General features: G+C 38.8%; 1 protein-coding gene across 1 annotated transcript in view; it reads right to left on the reverse strand.

Annotated features, from left to right (window-relative positions):
- The window catches only part of DSG3 (desmoglein 3), a 32,312-nt gene that overhangs the window by 10,288 nt on the left and 5,786 nt on the right, over nucleotides 1-16,238 (reverse strand). Inside the window, exons 2-11 of the mRNA XM_068993652.1 lie at nucleotides 12,402-12,437; nucleotides 11,766-11,897; nucleotides 9,970-10,125; nucleotides 9,261-9,405; nucleotides 8,466-8,632; nucleotides 7,337-7,465; nucleotides 6,304-6,489; nucleotides 3,047-3,318; nucleotides 2,130-2,269; nucleotides 84-311 (exon numbers count right to left, since the gene is read on the reverse strand). Coding sequence (XP_068849753.1) covers nucleotides 84-311; nucleotides 2,130-2,269; nucleotides 3,047-3,318; nucleotides 6,304-6,489; nucleotides 7,337-7,465; nucleotides 8,466-8,632; nucleotides 9,261-9,405; nucleotides 9,970-10,125; nucleotides 11,766-11,897; nucleotides 12,402-12,437 — 1,591 coding nt within the window. The remainder of the gene's footprint in view (nucleotides 1-83; nucleotides 312-2,129; nucleotides 2,270-3,046; nucleotides 3,319-6,303; nucleotides 6,490-7,336; nucleotides 7,466-8,465; nucleotides 8,633-9,260; nucleotides 9,406-9,969; nucleotides 10,126-11,765; nucleotides 11,898-12,401; nucleotides 12,438-16,238) is intronic.

Here is a 16,238-nt window from a genome sequence, read left to right on the forward strand (position 1 = left end):
CCCAAATGGACTCCCTCTTAACCTTCTGGAAATATAAAGAAGCAGCAGTTCTCATTTGTGGAAGCAGCTTTACAATTACTCACCATCTGTTCCTGAGATACTCCATGCAACTGGAAGTTTTACGCTTTGCCCTTCCACCGAAAATTCATAGGGGCCAGCATATTTATCCCTTTGCAGTGGTGAAGCTCTGACAACCACGGAAGGTGATGAACTACAGACTACTTCCTTTTCCAGGGCAATTGTTGGACAATTTTCATTAAAATCAGGTACATAGACAATTATGGTGCCTGTAGAAGTTTTACCAGTGTTTTCTATAAGAATAACATTTTAGAGTTAGAGAACTATCCAGAGCAAGTTGTGCAAAATAAAGAAACAAATAAGCCCATAAAATTTCTCTCACATGCATGGGCTTCTCTGGTGGCACAAGTGGATAAGAATCCACCTGGCAGCGCAGGGGACATGGGTTTGATCACTGGTCGAGGAAGACACCACATGCTGTGGAGTAACTAAGCCCGTGCACCTCAACTACTAAGCTTGTGCTCTAGTGCCTGTGAGTTGCAACTACTGAGCCCTCATGCTACAACTACTGAAGCTGAGAGCCTGTGCTCCGCAACAAGGGAAGCCACCACAATGAAAATCCCGTGCACCACAGCTAGAGAGTAGCCCCTGGTTGCTGCAACTAGAGAAAGCCTGAGTACAGCAAAGAAGACCCAGTGCAACCAGAAGTAAATAAATAAATGTTAGAAAAAAATTATCTCATGTGCACCAGATTAGTGTGTGTACTCATGAAATTGTGTCTGTTATTCCTGCAAATAAAAAGATGTCACCCAATTTCTGTACCTTGTTAAAAGGAAATCTAATTATCAGCTTGGCTGCTGTCTTTAATTAGTAGCCTGTTGTTGTTGTTCAGTCACTAAGTCATGTCTGACTCTTTGTGACCCCTTGGACTGTAGCCCACCAGGCTCCTCTCTCCATGGGATTCTCCAGGCAAGAATACTGGAGTGGGTTGCCATTTCCTTCTCCCGGGGATCTTCCCGACCCACAGGTGGAATCCTGCATTAGCAGGTGGATTTTTTACCTCTGAGCCACCTTAATTAGTAGCATTAGCTATTAATTCAAAGTTATTGGAGCCAAGACCTTTAAGGTGATAAATTCCACTGATTATAAATGAAATCAACATAAAAATAATAGGTTTATTAAATATATTCTAGTGCACAAGCCCAGATTATGTGGAAGATTTCTGCTTTTAAAGCTTGAGCCAAAATATTTGGAATAAACTATGATTTATTTTTATTACCCAAGATATAAGATCTCTCAGTGATGGGATTAAGAATTACTTCTGTTGTTTCCCTTAGTGCTTTTTTCTGTTTTTCCAGATAATATGATTTTTTATTTTATTTTTATGTTTGCTGAAATTGCCTTGAGTATAAATTAATTTTACACTTAGGGAAGCACATAGTCAATGTGCTTTGACCAGGTGCTTCATTTAGAAGATTTTTCAGACGATTTTTCCTGTTCTGTGATATAAGCATATAAGTCTCTGTAAGTAACTCACTCTGTGTGTAAGTAAGTCACTCTGTGTGTAAGTAACTCACAAAGGCACCTCACATTTGAGCTGAGCTTCCCTGATAGGCTTTCTGTATCAGTCTTTGTCCACATTCTCAAATCAAGAAATCCTTGCGCCAACCACAGCAAACAGTAGGACTAAACCCAGAATTCACTGGTCCAGCAAACTCCATTGAGAACCTAGGATGCTCAGTCGTTGCCTAGATTTAGCCACCTCAGACTTAAGACCCAAGGCCCCTAAGGTAATCAACTTTATCTAGTGATAAAGGTTCTTCCCTGGTGTCTCAGTGGTAAAGAATCTGCCTGCGACTCAGGAGACGCAGTTTTGATCCCTGGGTCAGGAAGATCCCTTGGAGAAGGAAATGGCAACCCACTCCAGGATTCTTGCCTGGGAAATTTCATGGACAGAGGAGCCTGGTGGGCTACAGTTCATGGGGTTGCAAAGAGTTGGACACGACTGAAGTGACTTAGCATATATGCATGCAGTGATAAAGGTAATGTGTTAGTAATCAAAAGCATCTATTCATAAAGAAATGCCAATTGGAATAATATTTTTTTCTTACCATCTATGGCCAGAACCTCAGCTGTGATTGTCTTGTTAACTATGAAAGTAACGTCTCGATCAATGTTTTTGACAAATTTGATTTCAGCAGTGTTTGAATCAATCGTTAGCAAACCACCATCATTACGTCCCAAGACATATCTGTTTTGTAACAGAAAACAGTAAGTTTTTTTTCAAACATGGAATGTTACCTATTTAATGAAAATGACATATTTAATGTATTTTCATAAGACTCTGAAATATGCTTTTTAAAAAGCAGCAGATAATTAACATATTAGCATAGACAAGGAGTATTTCATAAGCCTTGAGAATATGTTAGCCTGGGTTTTAAATTTTCTGCTCTGCTCAGTAAAATAACTGTCCTTGTTCTTTATACTATAGCAGCAACTTTTCATGGTGTTTTATTATTTTAGGCACCATGCTTTGTAGGTACTGTTCTATGTCTGACTACACCATGGTCTTCTGGTGAAATTCTACTTTTTAAAGGCTCAACTGAAAGTTTGCATGACACTTTTTCTAGATCTCACTAGACAGGCTGTCATTCTTCACTTCCACTTTCACTTATGTTTTTGCTACCTTAGCTCATAGCACATCTCTTCTTGAGTTATATAGGTCCTTGAGTTGGTTACCATTGTATCTCTTTACATTCTTGGCATAGAGTAGTTTGGATATTATTTTGCAGTAGTTTATAAATTAAAACTAGTCAAGGTAAACAGCAGGATCCTACTGTCCAGCCCAGGGAATTATATTCAATATCCTGTGATAAACTGAAATGGAGAATATGAAAAAGATTATATCTGTATAACTTAGTCACTTTACTGTACATAAGAAATGAACACAACATTGCAAACCAACTATACTTCAATAAAATTAAGAGAAACTTCATCAAGGAATAACGAGATATTAAGTTATTCTCACCTGACAAATGAGGCAACTTCGCCAGTGTCTTCATCAATGGCTTGATAGGTTCCCAGGACATAATTGATCAACTGTCTACTACTTACGCCTTTTTGGACAGTAAATATCTTGGAAGAAGGACGGAATGTAATTCCTTCCCTCACATTTATTACTTCAACTATGAGTGGGGTTGACTGGACTTGATATTGAGAGATTATGGATTGGTGAAATTCAGCTTTGTTTTTGACAGCGATACCAAGTTGCATGCTCTGTACTTGTTCATAATCTAGAGACTAGAGTAAAAATAAAAATAGAAGGAAAGAGGTGTCACAAAAATATGATCAGGTAAGAGGACCAGAGAACTCTATGTTTTGTGCTATGAATGAATCCTTTATTTCTATACAGCAAAATAATGCTCTGATGAAGGTCCTTCAGAATTCTTCGCTTATGAAACCTCAGTTTGGTGACTGATACTTATGAAGCACCGTTACTTCTTTTAAGACTAACAAATCACCTCTACAGTTTCTTTAGGCTGTGTGATGCATTGGAAAGAATTCCAAATTTGTTGTTGTTGCTTGGTTTGAATCCTGGTTCTGCTTCTTAATAGCTGTGTGACTCAGGGCACAATATTTAATATCTCTGATCCTCAACTATTTACTTCTGAAAAAGAAAAAAAAACCTCTTACCTCATCAGATTGTTGTAAGGATTGAACAAATTACAGCCTACAATACATTCCTGCAAATGGTACCTACATCCACTCCCAGAATAGTGAATTCTGTGCAGTAATATCTTTCCTGACTTTAAAAAATTCAGAGACGACAAATTATCTTACTAAACTTGGTTGGCACATAGGCTTCTGTAAAGCAGTGAGAGTGTGGCCCACCAACTCTCCATAGAACCATTTTCATATGGTCTTATGTGTTCACTATTTGTTTGACTCTTATATTGAAGTGGCACACGTCAAGGCCAGAGATATCCCAGGATAGCTCTTTTCATTCACTAGTAAATTTTGTAAGGGTGATGGGATAAGGAAATGTTCATTTTGGTTACATTGGAGTATAACTGAAAATAAGGTATGAGATCTAGATTTGAGTTTTAATTTGGCAGTGACTGGTTTGGTGGACTCAAGTGTTTCCTAGTGGAGAGGAAGAGAAAGATGCTCAAACTGGTCATTATAATGTAAGGGCTAAGTGACAAAAGAGATGGTAGAGTCTCTCTGTGAAGGCGAGTGAAGACTTGTACTTGAGAAAAATCAGGAAAGGCTTCCTAGAGGTTTTTGTGCAAGCGTTTCAGGGTGAGGAAGAGTCATTCAGGCAGAGTAAATGCCAGATTTAGCAGAAGGTGATAGGGAGCTGGTGATAGTGAGAGGCCTGGGGTACAACTCTGAGGGGGTTGAAGGTCATCTCCAAGGCCAGCAGGTGGTCATCAACCCTGGCTCCATATTAGAGCCCCCTGAGGAGCTGCTCGGCCTTCCCTGAAGACAAACTGGCAACCGCTCCTGTGTTCCCACGGGTTAGGAGAAGCGGCAGCGGATTCAAAGGGACAGTCTAACTGGGGGCCATTTTCACAGCCAGTGAGAACAAGGAAAGTTTTTAAGGGGGAGTAATTGGTCCAAACTGTTTTCAGAAGAATGTGGTAGACAGAGAATGACGAGGGGTAGACACAGGAGGTGGGGGTGAGGAAGTCTACCAGAAGGGATTGCCAGCATCTCGAAGAGAGGGAGGCAAGGCCGGCGCAGCACAGGCCATAGGAAGGACGGTCAGGGCCAGACTATAACAAAACCTTGCAACTGAGGAGGGCTGTAGCTCCCTCTCTGAAAAGCAGAGTAATAGGAAGTCTTACAGGGCTTCCAGCAATCTGGAATTGCAGCAGTCACCCTGTTAAGGGAATATTATGGGTCTGTCATTCTGCTGGACTCACAGAATTAAAGAGAGAACCTCATATAGTCCAATGTCCTATGCCAAGGAATGTCCTAAAACTGGTAATATTTTTCTAGTCTATACAATCAGTTCAGTTCAGTTCAGTCGCTCAGTCGTGTCCAACTCTTTGCGAACCCATGAATCCCAGCACGCCAGGCCTCCCTGTCCATCACCATCTCCCGGGGTTCACTCAGACTCACAACCATCGAGTCCGTGATGCCATCCAGCCATCTCTCCTGGGTCGTCCCCTTCTCCTCCTGCCCCCAACCCCTCCCAGCATCAGTCTTTTCCAATGAGTCAACTCTTCGCATGAGGTGGCCAAAGTACTGGAGCTTCAGCTTTAGCATCATTCCTTCCAAAGAAATCCCGGGGTTGATCTCCTTCAGAATGGACTGGTTGGATCTCCTTGCAGTCCAAGGGACCCTCAGGAGTCTTCTCCAACACCACAGTTCAAACGCATCAATTCTTCAGCGCTCAGCCTTCTTCACAGTCCAACTCTCACATCCATACATGACCACAGGAAAAACCATAGCCTTGACTAGATGGACCTTAGTCGGCAAAGTAATGTCTCTGCTTTTGAATATGCTATCTAGGTTGGTCATAACTTTTCTTCCAAGGAGTAAGCGTCTTTCAATTTCATGGCTGCAGTCACCATCTGCAGTAATTTGGGAGCCCGAAAAAATAAAGTCTGACACTGTCTCTACTGTTTCCCCATCTATTTCCCATGAAGTGATGGGACCAGATGCCATGATCTTCGTTTTCTGAATGTTGAGCTTTAAGCCAACTTTTTCACTCTCCTCTTTCACTTTCATCAGACATAAATAGGTTTATGTTATTTCAGATGAAGGGTCTGTTGTAACCAAGTCTGTTAAATGGAAGTTTTACTCAATTGTTTATTTTGCAAACTTAGTTTATATATTCCCATTTTCTAGAAAAAGTTGCCGTTTTTCCCTTCCAAGGACTGTAGCAAATCCATTTAAAGTAAGTTGACAAATTCACGAGCCACTATTCCATGTATTCTTGTCTGTTCCTGAGTTTAAGTCAGGCAATGTTTTACTTTCTTGTGCTTCAAACAGGCACACTGATAAATATATGTCTACTAGTGTGTTTGTGTTTCTGTAGAAAGGATGATAGTTTGGAAGGAAATAAATCAACATGTTAAGAAAAGTCTCCTTAGGAAATGGGGCTGTGTTTTCAAAATTCTCTCTACTTTTGTGTATTTTTTATATTTTCTGTAGAGAAGTGGTATTATTATTTGTAAGTGAATAAAGTTTATTTATGACAGTTTCGGCTAATATAAAGTAACAGTTTTGGTTAATACAGAATGTTTTTCCCCCTGAAAGGAAATCAGACCTTACCTTAACTACTTGCAGGATACCTTCGTTAGTTTGGGGATCAGTTTGTATTTCAAACCAATTCCCTTCATTTCCAGAGGTAAAGAAGAACTCTGCAAGCCAATTATCAGTGAACTCTTCGTCCAAATCTATTACTTGAAATCGAAGCAACTCAGAACTTAAAGTGTTTTCTTTAATACGTGCTAAATACTAGAAAAAAGCAGAATTTAAGTTTCGATGTCAGGTTTTTATCTAAAAGAATTATATTCATTCTTATGGATAAGGAAGCTTTGGTACATATACACGATGGAGTATTACTCAGCCGTTAAAAAGAATTCATTTGAATCAGTTCTGATGAGATGGATGAAACTGGAGCCGATTATACAGAGTGAAGTAAGCCAGAAAGAAAAACACCAATACAGTATACTAACACATATATATGGAATTTAGAAAGATGGCAATGACGACCCTGTATGCAAGACAGGAAAAAAGACACAGCTGTGTATAACGGACTTTTGGACTCAGAGAGAGAGGGAGAGGGCGGGATGATTTGGGAGAATGGCATTCTATCATGTATACTATCATGTAAGAATTGAATCGCCAGTCTATGTCTGACGCAGGATACAGCATGCTTGGGGCTGGTGCATGGGGATCACCCACAGAGATGTTATGGGGAGGGAGGTGGGAGGGGGTTTCATGTTTGGGAACACATGTAAGAATTAAAGATTTTAAAATTTAATAAAAAAAAAAAAATAAATAAATAAATATCAGCATTAGAACTCGGAAAAAAAAAAAAAAAAAAGAATTATATTCATTCTGAATGGCATTAGTCATTAATTCCCAAATTATGTATTGCCTCTTTGCTGGTCCCTAAATTCTTATCTTTTACAATAGCTTATTTTAAAAGAAAAATGCAGAGAATGTAACTAAAAGCCAGCAAGCCAGCAAATCCTGAATTATGGTGGTAAGGTATAACATAATAAATATATATATATATATACATATAATTATTTTATAATTATGTTTTAAATTATTTTTCAAGGAATGAAAGGCATACCTGTGATTCTCTGAATGTTGGGAAATTATCATTGACATCTTTCACTTTAATGCTACATTCACACTGAGTTGATAGTCCTTCTCCATCTCTGTCTGCACCACTCACAACCAGGCGATAGCTGCTAACTTGCTAAATTTGGAGAAAAAAAATAAAGAAAAATGATTAATCTCTAGTGTCAGGGATACGAATGACAACTACTTGTTTCCTATGGGAAGGAAGTGAAAATATTTAAATTCATGGTTCATTCTCTAGAAGGACCACATACACTTTCATTGTTCACCGTAGACGAAGCCTGTGGGCCACATGCCCCACGTGGGAGGAAGTCTTTATGGGGCTGATACAAGTTTTCTCTTTTGTGAGCTTCTCAGGGCAGGAAAGTGCACTAAGAGCAAAAATGGACAATGAGGATGGTACTCTGTTTATCTGAGGGAACCTCATTTATAGAGCTTCCTTGCTGGTCTGTTCAGAAAATCATTTGTGTAAAAGTAATACAGAGTCTGATGGGGTCTTGTGTGTTGTTGGAGATGTGTTGGTAGAACAATGGAGAAGAGAGAGTAAGGGGATTCTTTTTTCTTTTTCCCTTGTGGCCGCTCCATGTGGCTTGTGGGACCTTAGTTTCCTAACCAAGGATTGAATCCGGGTTGCTCAGCAGAGAGAGCATGAAGCCCTACCATTGGACCATCAGGTAATTCCTGGGGATTCTCTAGTGTTCTAGAAACAGGAGTAAAATGGAAAGAAGTCAGGAGAAAAAGCACGGCATCAGAGAAGGCTTTATTCCAGATACAAATTTCTCCTTAGGAAATTTCCTTTTCCTCCATCACATGAGGGATTAGCCCCAGTTCAGTCTCTGTCCGTGCATACAATACCTTCTCTTATTCCCTCAGTTTAACTTCCATGGATATGGGATACTCATTTGTTGAGGTACAATCGATTGTGCAGGTCTCAGACACACAACCCACCCCAGCAAAATCACAGTAGGATGCGATGAGCTTCCCTCAGTTGGGTCAGTTGAATCCAGAGAACCCCTCTTCCTTCCCTCTTTCATTCTTAGATAGAAGGGAGTCACCTCTCTTGGGTTTCTTACAACTGAATCCTGAGTTATTGAATGCTCCCAAGTGCCTTGCTTTACCTCTCGATCAAGTGAACTGGTCAAAGTGCGGACTTCCCCCGTGTGTCTGCTTAGGAGGAACATGGGTGTGCCTGCAGGTTCCTGAGAGATGATTTTGAAGGCAATTTTAGAGTTCAAGTGGTTCGGTTCATCTGCATCTGTGGCATTTAGGATCATCACCAGTGAGTCTAGGAGTACAGAAATTCATTAAAGACTATGTAAAGATTGACATTATGTTCACGTTAAATATCCAACACAATTTCAAATTGATCTTTGTCTTTTAAGATCTTAAAACTATCTGTGTGCCAAAAATCTACATGTCACGTGCAATATCTCTTAGTCAGGTGACTGAGTCAGTTGACCCGTGCTGCCTTCCATAAAAATCCTCCACTTCTCACTAAGCCTTGGTTGGTTGGTTGTGTTGAGGTTGAGACTGTTTTGTCTTCATCTTTTTACCCTTGCTGAATGGCTTTATGGTTCTCCCTTTCCCCCCAATTATCCATGTAAGGAGTGTGTCTCTGTCTCTTATAATCTAAGAAGGCCCAGCTGATGCATCTGGGTTGTCTAAAGCCACCTCTTCAGCTTTGTGACTAGAATAAGCTTTGACTTGATAACACAACCACAACCTAGAAGTACAATGGCAGTGGATAAGTAGCTCAATCATAAATATTAGCAAGGAAGACTCAGACTGTCTTCATGAATTTTTCTACAAAACTACTGATGAAACTAAGAGAATAAAATGATGTACTATAATGATGCTTGTATCTGAAGTTAAACAAAAATAATTAAAAGTGGTAGTTACTGCAGAAGACTTACTCGAAGCACTATTTTCTTCAATTTCACCCTGGAATATGCTTTGTGAAAATACTGGAGCATTGTCGTTTATATCTAAAATTTTGACCGTTAGTATAAGTGGTTTTTCTACCTCTTGTCCTAGGGTGTTAAGAGCACGACATGTAATCTAGAAAAGGAGAGGACATGTTAATGAATATTCTACAACATCAGTTTTCTTATTATTAAAACTTGTTGAGATAAGGCCTCTCCTAGCATATACAGTACTTTTGTGCAAAGAGGAAAAATATTTTTCCCAAAGAGGAGACAAAGTAGGAAAGTGTCTTCTCTGGGTAGACTAGTTGTCCAAGTTGCCCCTTCTTGTGGGCTGGTACTGTGTCTCCTGTTAGCTTGAAAGTCTTGGCCAGAAGCATGCTGGAGTTCAGTGTTCATTCACCCTCCTGGGTTGTTCCTTCAGGGGCACAACCTTCGGAGGCTCTTTGTTTTATTTGTTTTTTTACTTTTACACTGCACATTGCAGCCTGTGGGATTTTAGTTTCCCAACCAGGGATTGAACCTGTGGCCCCTGCAGTGGAAGCCCAGAGTCCTGACCACTGGATCACCAGGGACATCCAAGGAAGGCTCTTTGTTATTTGACCTTGGATGGATTCATGCACTGATATCCTTCTAGATTAACCTTCTAAAGTCACTGCCACAAGGGAAAGGGTGGCTGATATCAAGGACACACACTTACCTGGAAACTTGGGGTTACTTCTCTATCAACTATGGCCGTTATGTTAATTTCTCCAGTGTTTTTGTCAATGACAAAGATTCCAAAAGGGGGCTGATCAATTCCTATTCCAGAGATGTGGTAGGTAATTTTCTGGGTTGCTTCGAAGTCTGATGTAATCTGCAGCCCAAAATACCCAAAATGTTAAGGTGATCATCACTCAGGCCTCTTCCTTCCCACTGTGCTCCACACTCTCAAGTCATCTGTTCATTTTATTCATGCTTTCTGACACTGTTGTTTATTTTTCTGCCTTGATAGCTACTAGGAATATGAAATAAATTCAAATTGTTTCCTCTGTTGGCCAGTATGGACCAATGTGCCTTAACCTTTCCAGCCTTAGAATATTTGCCCAGATTGTGGTCACCATGGTGATGTTAAAAGGTTGAGAGAAAGTCAAGGACACCTAATATTGACAAGCCTACTACTGAATGCCTCCTTGCTTAGCAGATAACACTTAAAAAAAAAACACAAAAAGGCATTTAGTTTTAAATAGGAGAAGCTGGAGAAAAAAGTGGAAAGTGATAATATACTAAGTGTTAAAAATATTAGAATGAATTGCTTTTATTATTATTAATCTTTAAATTTTTAATAGGGAAAATTTCAAGTATATTATAAAGTTAAAATGTATAATGAACCTGATATATCTCATCACCCAGCTTCAACAGTTCTGAATACATGGCCAATCCAATGCTGATTGTCAACCATCTTTAATTATCTTATTGCTGTTTGCTATGATTTCAAATCTACTTTTTTGTTTTTATCTAGGAATAGAGTTGCTTTGTTTTAAGAGTGTGGTTGTTTGCATTGAGGAAGCTGTCAGGATGTTGCTATGGACGTCTGTGACTGTCAATATACATTCAGCTCAGCTCTCGCTGAGCAACACTGGGGCTTATTGATTCAAGTGCGTGGAGAAGTCACTATGGCTGGGAGACATTTAAGCTTTAAATAGAAAGTTTATGAGGACTTCTTGAGAGTGTTCAGTTTGGGCAAGGCAACTCTTAGCTGATCTAAATGCCTCTCTGAAGAGCTTGAGGCATTAGCTCCTGCCTGGGCAAGGCATCTTTTGCCTGGCAGTGGTGAAAACTGTAATCTTGCTTGCCACGACCTCTGTTCCCTAGCAGCATGCTCTAGTGATAAGGGACTTTTGCTTTGGCACTGGCAGCCAGACATCAGCTTGTGATTGACTAAACTGACTCTCGTGAGAACCAACTGGTAGAAAGGTCCACCTCAGCTTAATCTGGACTCTATGCCTTTAACCTCTCTTGCCTGGGACAATAGTGTGATCAATCTACACTTGACTAGGAGTATGGTATTTTTTGGTTTATTGAGAGACATTATCCTATATGTTTTTAGCTTGTGAAATTGTCATAACTCCTGCAGTGAACCCGTGTTAAATACATTATTGGTAAAGACAGTCACATTCTCTGGGGATAATTTGCTGTCCCGAACAAAGCACTTGGCCATATACATTTTTCTCTTCATTTGCTAGAATCTGAATCCCAAAAGGCATATCCATTGAAATATATTGAAATGGCTGTTAATTATTTTTAATTACTCTGGAAGCTGTAATTCCTTCATCTTTCTCTTTTAAGTTGATATTATTAATACTATTGTATTTTTTGTGTTATTGAAAATACCAAGTTATTTGTTCTATGGACTCCTCAATCTATATTTTGCTAACTGGAATTTCTGCATTATTCTAATTTACATCTAGTACATTTATTCTCAAAAATCACATTGCTTCTGCTCATAAGACTTACTTTGGCAATTGGATTTCTGTTCGAGTTGTCTTCTCCTTCTCTGCAGGGTCTTGCGAATTTCACCCACTCACGTTTGTATCTCCTTTTGCCTTGTTGTATTGCTGTCTCATATTCTTCGTATTGTCCTTTTGTCTTATTCAAAAAGGGATTACATTTTATTATGCACATTATTGGAAATTTTTGCTTTGAGTGTTAATTACAGACATCTAGGTTGAAGAGTCTTCTATGTTTCAAGATATTTAAGATGGTTAAATACCCAATTTTCTCTCCCTGACACTATCATGCAAAGAAGAGACAGTAAATAACTAAAACAACTACAGAGCTATATGATTTTTAATCTTAGCATTTAATCGTATTTTATATTTCCTATATATATTCCACAACATCTAACTGTTCTGAGCACAAATACCGGTTTATCTGTTGATATTTTTAAGATAAGACAAAAGAATGCATGAGGTAAGTTACAATAATGACATTGATTTATGCTAGTATTTAAGTATTATTAGGTTAGTTGTTAGAATTGTATTTTCACAATTAAATTATTTAGTATTTTACAATATTAAATAAATATTTATTTTTCCAGTACAATTTTTAAACTAAACTATTTTAATTGCAAAAATCTTTTCCATACTTTACCTGTATTCTCAATTCTCCATGAACCAAAAGAACCACCTGTAGACATTTAAAGAAAGTCAAATTAAACATGAATTCTTCAAATAAGTAATTACATAAGATAATAATTCTGATTTTTACATTCTGCTGTTCATATTGTAGTTGTTTCTGTTTCAAGAGGGAGGGAACACAGGTATGCCTATGGCTGACTCATATTGATGTATGGCAGAAACCAGCACAACATTGTAAAGCAATTATCCTCCAATTAAAAGTAATAAAAATAGGAAAGAAGTAGATTTGGAGAAGCAGTATTCAAACAGCAAAAAAGAAAATAGTCTTCATGTAAATAGTTCCTTCAGTTGTGTAATCTATAATCTGTAATCTATAATCTATAATCTGTAATCTATAAATTATAGAATGTTAATGATGTTCAGGAGAATCTATTGGACTTTTCAAAATTCTAACAATTGGTGCAACAACCAGACATTTCTTACCTGGCTGCTCTATAAACACTTCCCAGGAGCTATGAAAGCTATTGCTTTGGGAAACAATGGTGAGCATCATTCTAATAAGCTTCAAAAAGTACCACAGGAGATTATTAAAAGCTGTGAACTACTCTACTGACTTGGCAAAGCTGTTTTCGTTAGTTGCGATTCCAGACTAAGGCATTTTCTTGGTCATATAAAAGTTGAGAGAATGGAAAGGAGCTAGTCTAATTTAGGGAGAAGGCAATGGCACCCCACTCCACTACTCTCGCCCGGAAAATCCCATGGATGGAGGAGCCTGGTAGGCTACAGTCCATGGGGTTGCTAAGAGTCAGACACGACTGAATGACTTCACCTTCACTTTTCACTTTCCTGCATTGGAGAAGGAAATGGCAACCCACTCCAGTGTTCTTGCCTGGAGAATCCCAGGGACGGGGGAGCCTGGTGGGCTGCCGCCTGTGGGGTCGCACAGAGTCGGACGACTGAAGCGACTTAGCAGCAGCAGCAGCAGCAGTCTAATTTAGAGAATGAAATGTAAAAGATGGGGATGTGCTATTCCAATCACAAGTACTGTTTGCTGTGGAATGCGGATTTGTGCATCTCTGCTCTGCTAGTTCAATTTAAATTTGAGCTGAATTTTCCTACTGATCTAAAAGAAATAAAGATAAGATGAAGCCAGGCCAGGCTAGGTCTTCACCTTCTCAAGAGTATACAGGAGCTTCATCTGTGTCATTTTCAGTGTTGTTTTCTACCTGGAATGCATTCTTCTTACCTTCACACACTTGAATACTGTATTACTCATCATTTTAAGTTCCAACAGTCTCCATGAAACTGTCCTTACTGATGTCTCTTTTTGTAAGTTTGCAGAACACATATTCTGTACTGTGCAATTTAGCCCATAATGGTTTACCGTGATTTATTATTTCTTATGGTTTTGTGTGCATTATATGGTGTCGAGCCAAGAGAATTGCAAACTTTCCAAATCGGTGCTTCTATATTATTATTATTGTTTTTTGCAATCCTTACAATACGGATCCCTTAGCAGATGTTTAAAAACTGTTTTCTGACTCACTGATTAACTAATTTGAAGACAATTTGGAAGGGAAAAGATTATGAAAAATCAGGACAAAAGAATTATGTTTTATGTGTCAGATGCTATTCATAGAGCTTTATGTTTACCATTTCACTTAACACAGCAGCCATCTGAAGGAGACTGTAATCTGTCTTTTAGGGATGAAGAAAAGGAGAAAACTCATGAGAAAATGAGTACTTTGCCCCAACTAACAGCCCTCGGATTTGAATCTTTGCAGCCTGACTCTAAAGTGTGCACATCACCACTACACTAGATTCTTAAGTCAGCGTAGATAAATAGAAAATAAAAGCAAGTCATAAAAATAAGTTATGTGATAGTCAATTTAAATTTCTTCCTGGCAAAGGCTGCAGTTAATTCTGAAACAATGTAGATTTATTACGTCACTTATTTTGGAAGGCTATAATAAAGAGGCAAGTCCCAGTCTGAACCAAAGGAAAAATGATATCAGACGTAGGATCTGAGGACCCTTCCATTCTAAAAATTTCAGTGAAATCTTGATTTCAAAGGATGTTTGCTAAAATTGTCATGGAAAAGAACCATGACTTGTGGTTATAACAGATCTCAAAATGATTTTACAGCATTGCTGCTCTTTCTTAAACAGTATCATGAGTTACTTGGGGGCTTCCCAGTGAGTACTAGTGGTAAAGAATCCACCTGCCAATGCAGGAGACATAAGAGAGGCAGGTTCGAACCCTGGGTTGGGAAGATCCCCTGAAGAAGGAAATGGCGACCCTCTTCAGTATCCTTGCCTAGAAAGTTCCATGGACAGAGGAGCCCAGTGGACTGCAGTCCATGGAGTTGCAGAGAGTCAGACACGACTGAGTACATATGCACACATGCATTACGTGGGAGAAAAGATCAGGGCAGTGAAGTCATTGCACACCTTTCTCAGTTCCCAAGAACAACTCAGCCCCACGTGCAGGGAGGGATGGACCAGGCATGATCCCTTTTACAGGAAAACTGGAGTCATCCTGAAAATATGAATCATGTTTGTACTAGCCCTGTGGAGAATGATTCTTCTAATAGACACTAAGACAAGATTTCTGTTTTTCTGGGAAGTGAAGGAAGGACAAACCCTAAACTGTGGAAATCGAGCATTGCAGACAGGTGTTTCTTACTTGTTAAGTCATTTCTTTGACTCAGAGCCCTTAAAGAAGCTACTCAGCCAAACCTTTACTCTTTCCCATTCTCTCTTTCAAAGTCAGACCACCAGGAATGTTTTCCAATTTTGGGGAATATTGTGAAAATATAATCTTTGTTGTGTTTTTAGGAATATGGGGACAGTTACTAAGAACACTTTTGAATAATGCAGTGCTTTTTAAATATGGATTTAGACATATAGTCATAGCTTTACATTATTCCCAAGTATTTTTTTAAAAAACTTTACTATTTGAGTTAATTAGTACTTACCATGCAGCTACTTAGTTATTTTAGTTACATTGTTCGTATAATTATTTTGAATACCTAATAAATATTTCAATAGCTTCTTGACAATATAAATCAATTAAGTTGTCCTTTTTGTGGCCTAGAGTCTAGAAAATAGCAGTGTGGAGAAAACACTCTGTATCTTGTGAATTTATTTTTCTTTCTTCCCTGTGTTCCCTGGTTATGGTTTTATAATTTTGACTGTATGATTTATAAAGCAGTGATATGGTCTAAATGCCTTGGTATACATAAGAATTAGAAATGTTTTATTAAAAGCAAATAAGATGTTTAAGTTAATAAAAAGCATGCGACATAAAGTGACCTGATGTCCACGTGCCCTATTTGCTAGCTAAAATGTATGTAGTTATATCATTAAGATTCCTATTGAGTATGGTAGGTGCTGCCGAGTGGCTTCAGTCGTATCCGACTCTGTGCGACCCCGTAGATGGCAGCCCACCAGGCTCCCCCGTCCCTGGGATTCTCCAGGCAAGAACACTGGAGTGGGTTGCCATTTCCTTCTCCAATATGGTAGGTTTGTAATAAACATATTTTGAGGATGTGGGTGACTGGATTTTTAAAAATCTTATATAATAACAATTGCTTTTTACTGAGTTTGGCTAAGGTTTTGTTTAGAGTACTCTGAAACTTCAGCATGGGGAAGGAAGGTCAGACTGTTTGAGTATGCATTGGATTCAGGAAGCTAGTCCTAGCCAGCATAAGGCATGGCCATTTTTCTCTGCATGGCTTAAGATCACACCCACTCCTCTCTGGGAAATTTGCAGAATGAGCTGGGTAATTCAAAGGAATCATTACAAATTTTAAACTTGATTTTTAAAATTAATAATTATTTTTGAAAAG

This window comes from Capricornis sumatraensis, chromosome 21 (genome assembly GCF_032405125.1).
Source record: "Capricornis sumatraensis isolate serow.1 chromosome 21, serow.2, whole genome shotgun sequence".
Classification (NCBI taxonomy): domain Eukaryota; kingdom Metazoa; phylum Chordata; class Mammalia; order Artiodactyla; family Bovidae; genus Capricornis; species Capricornis sumatraensis.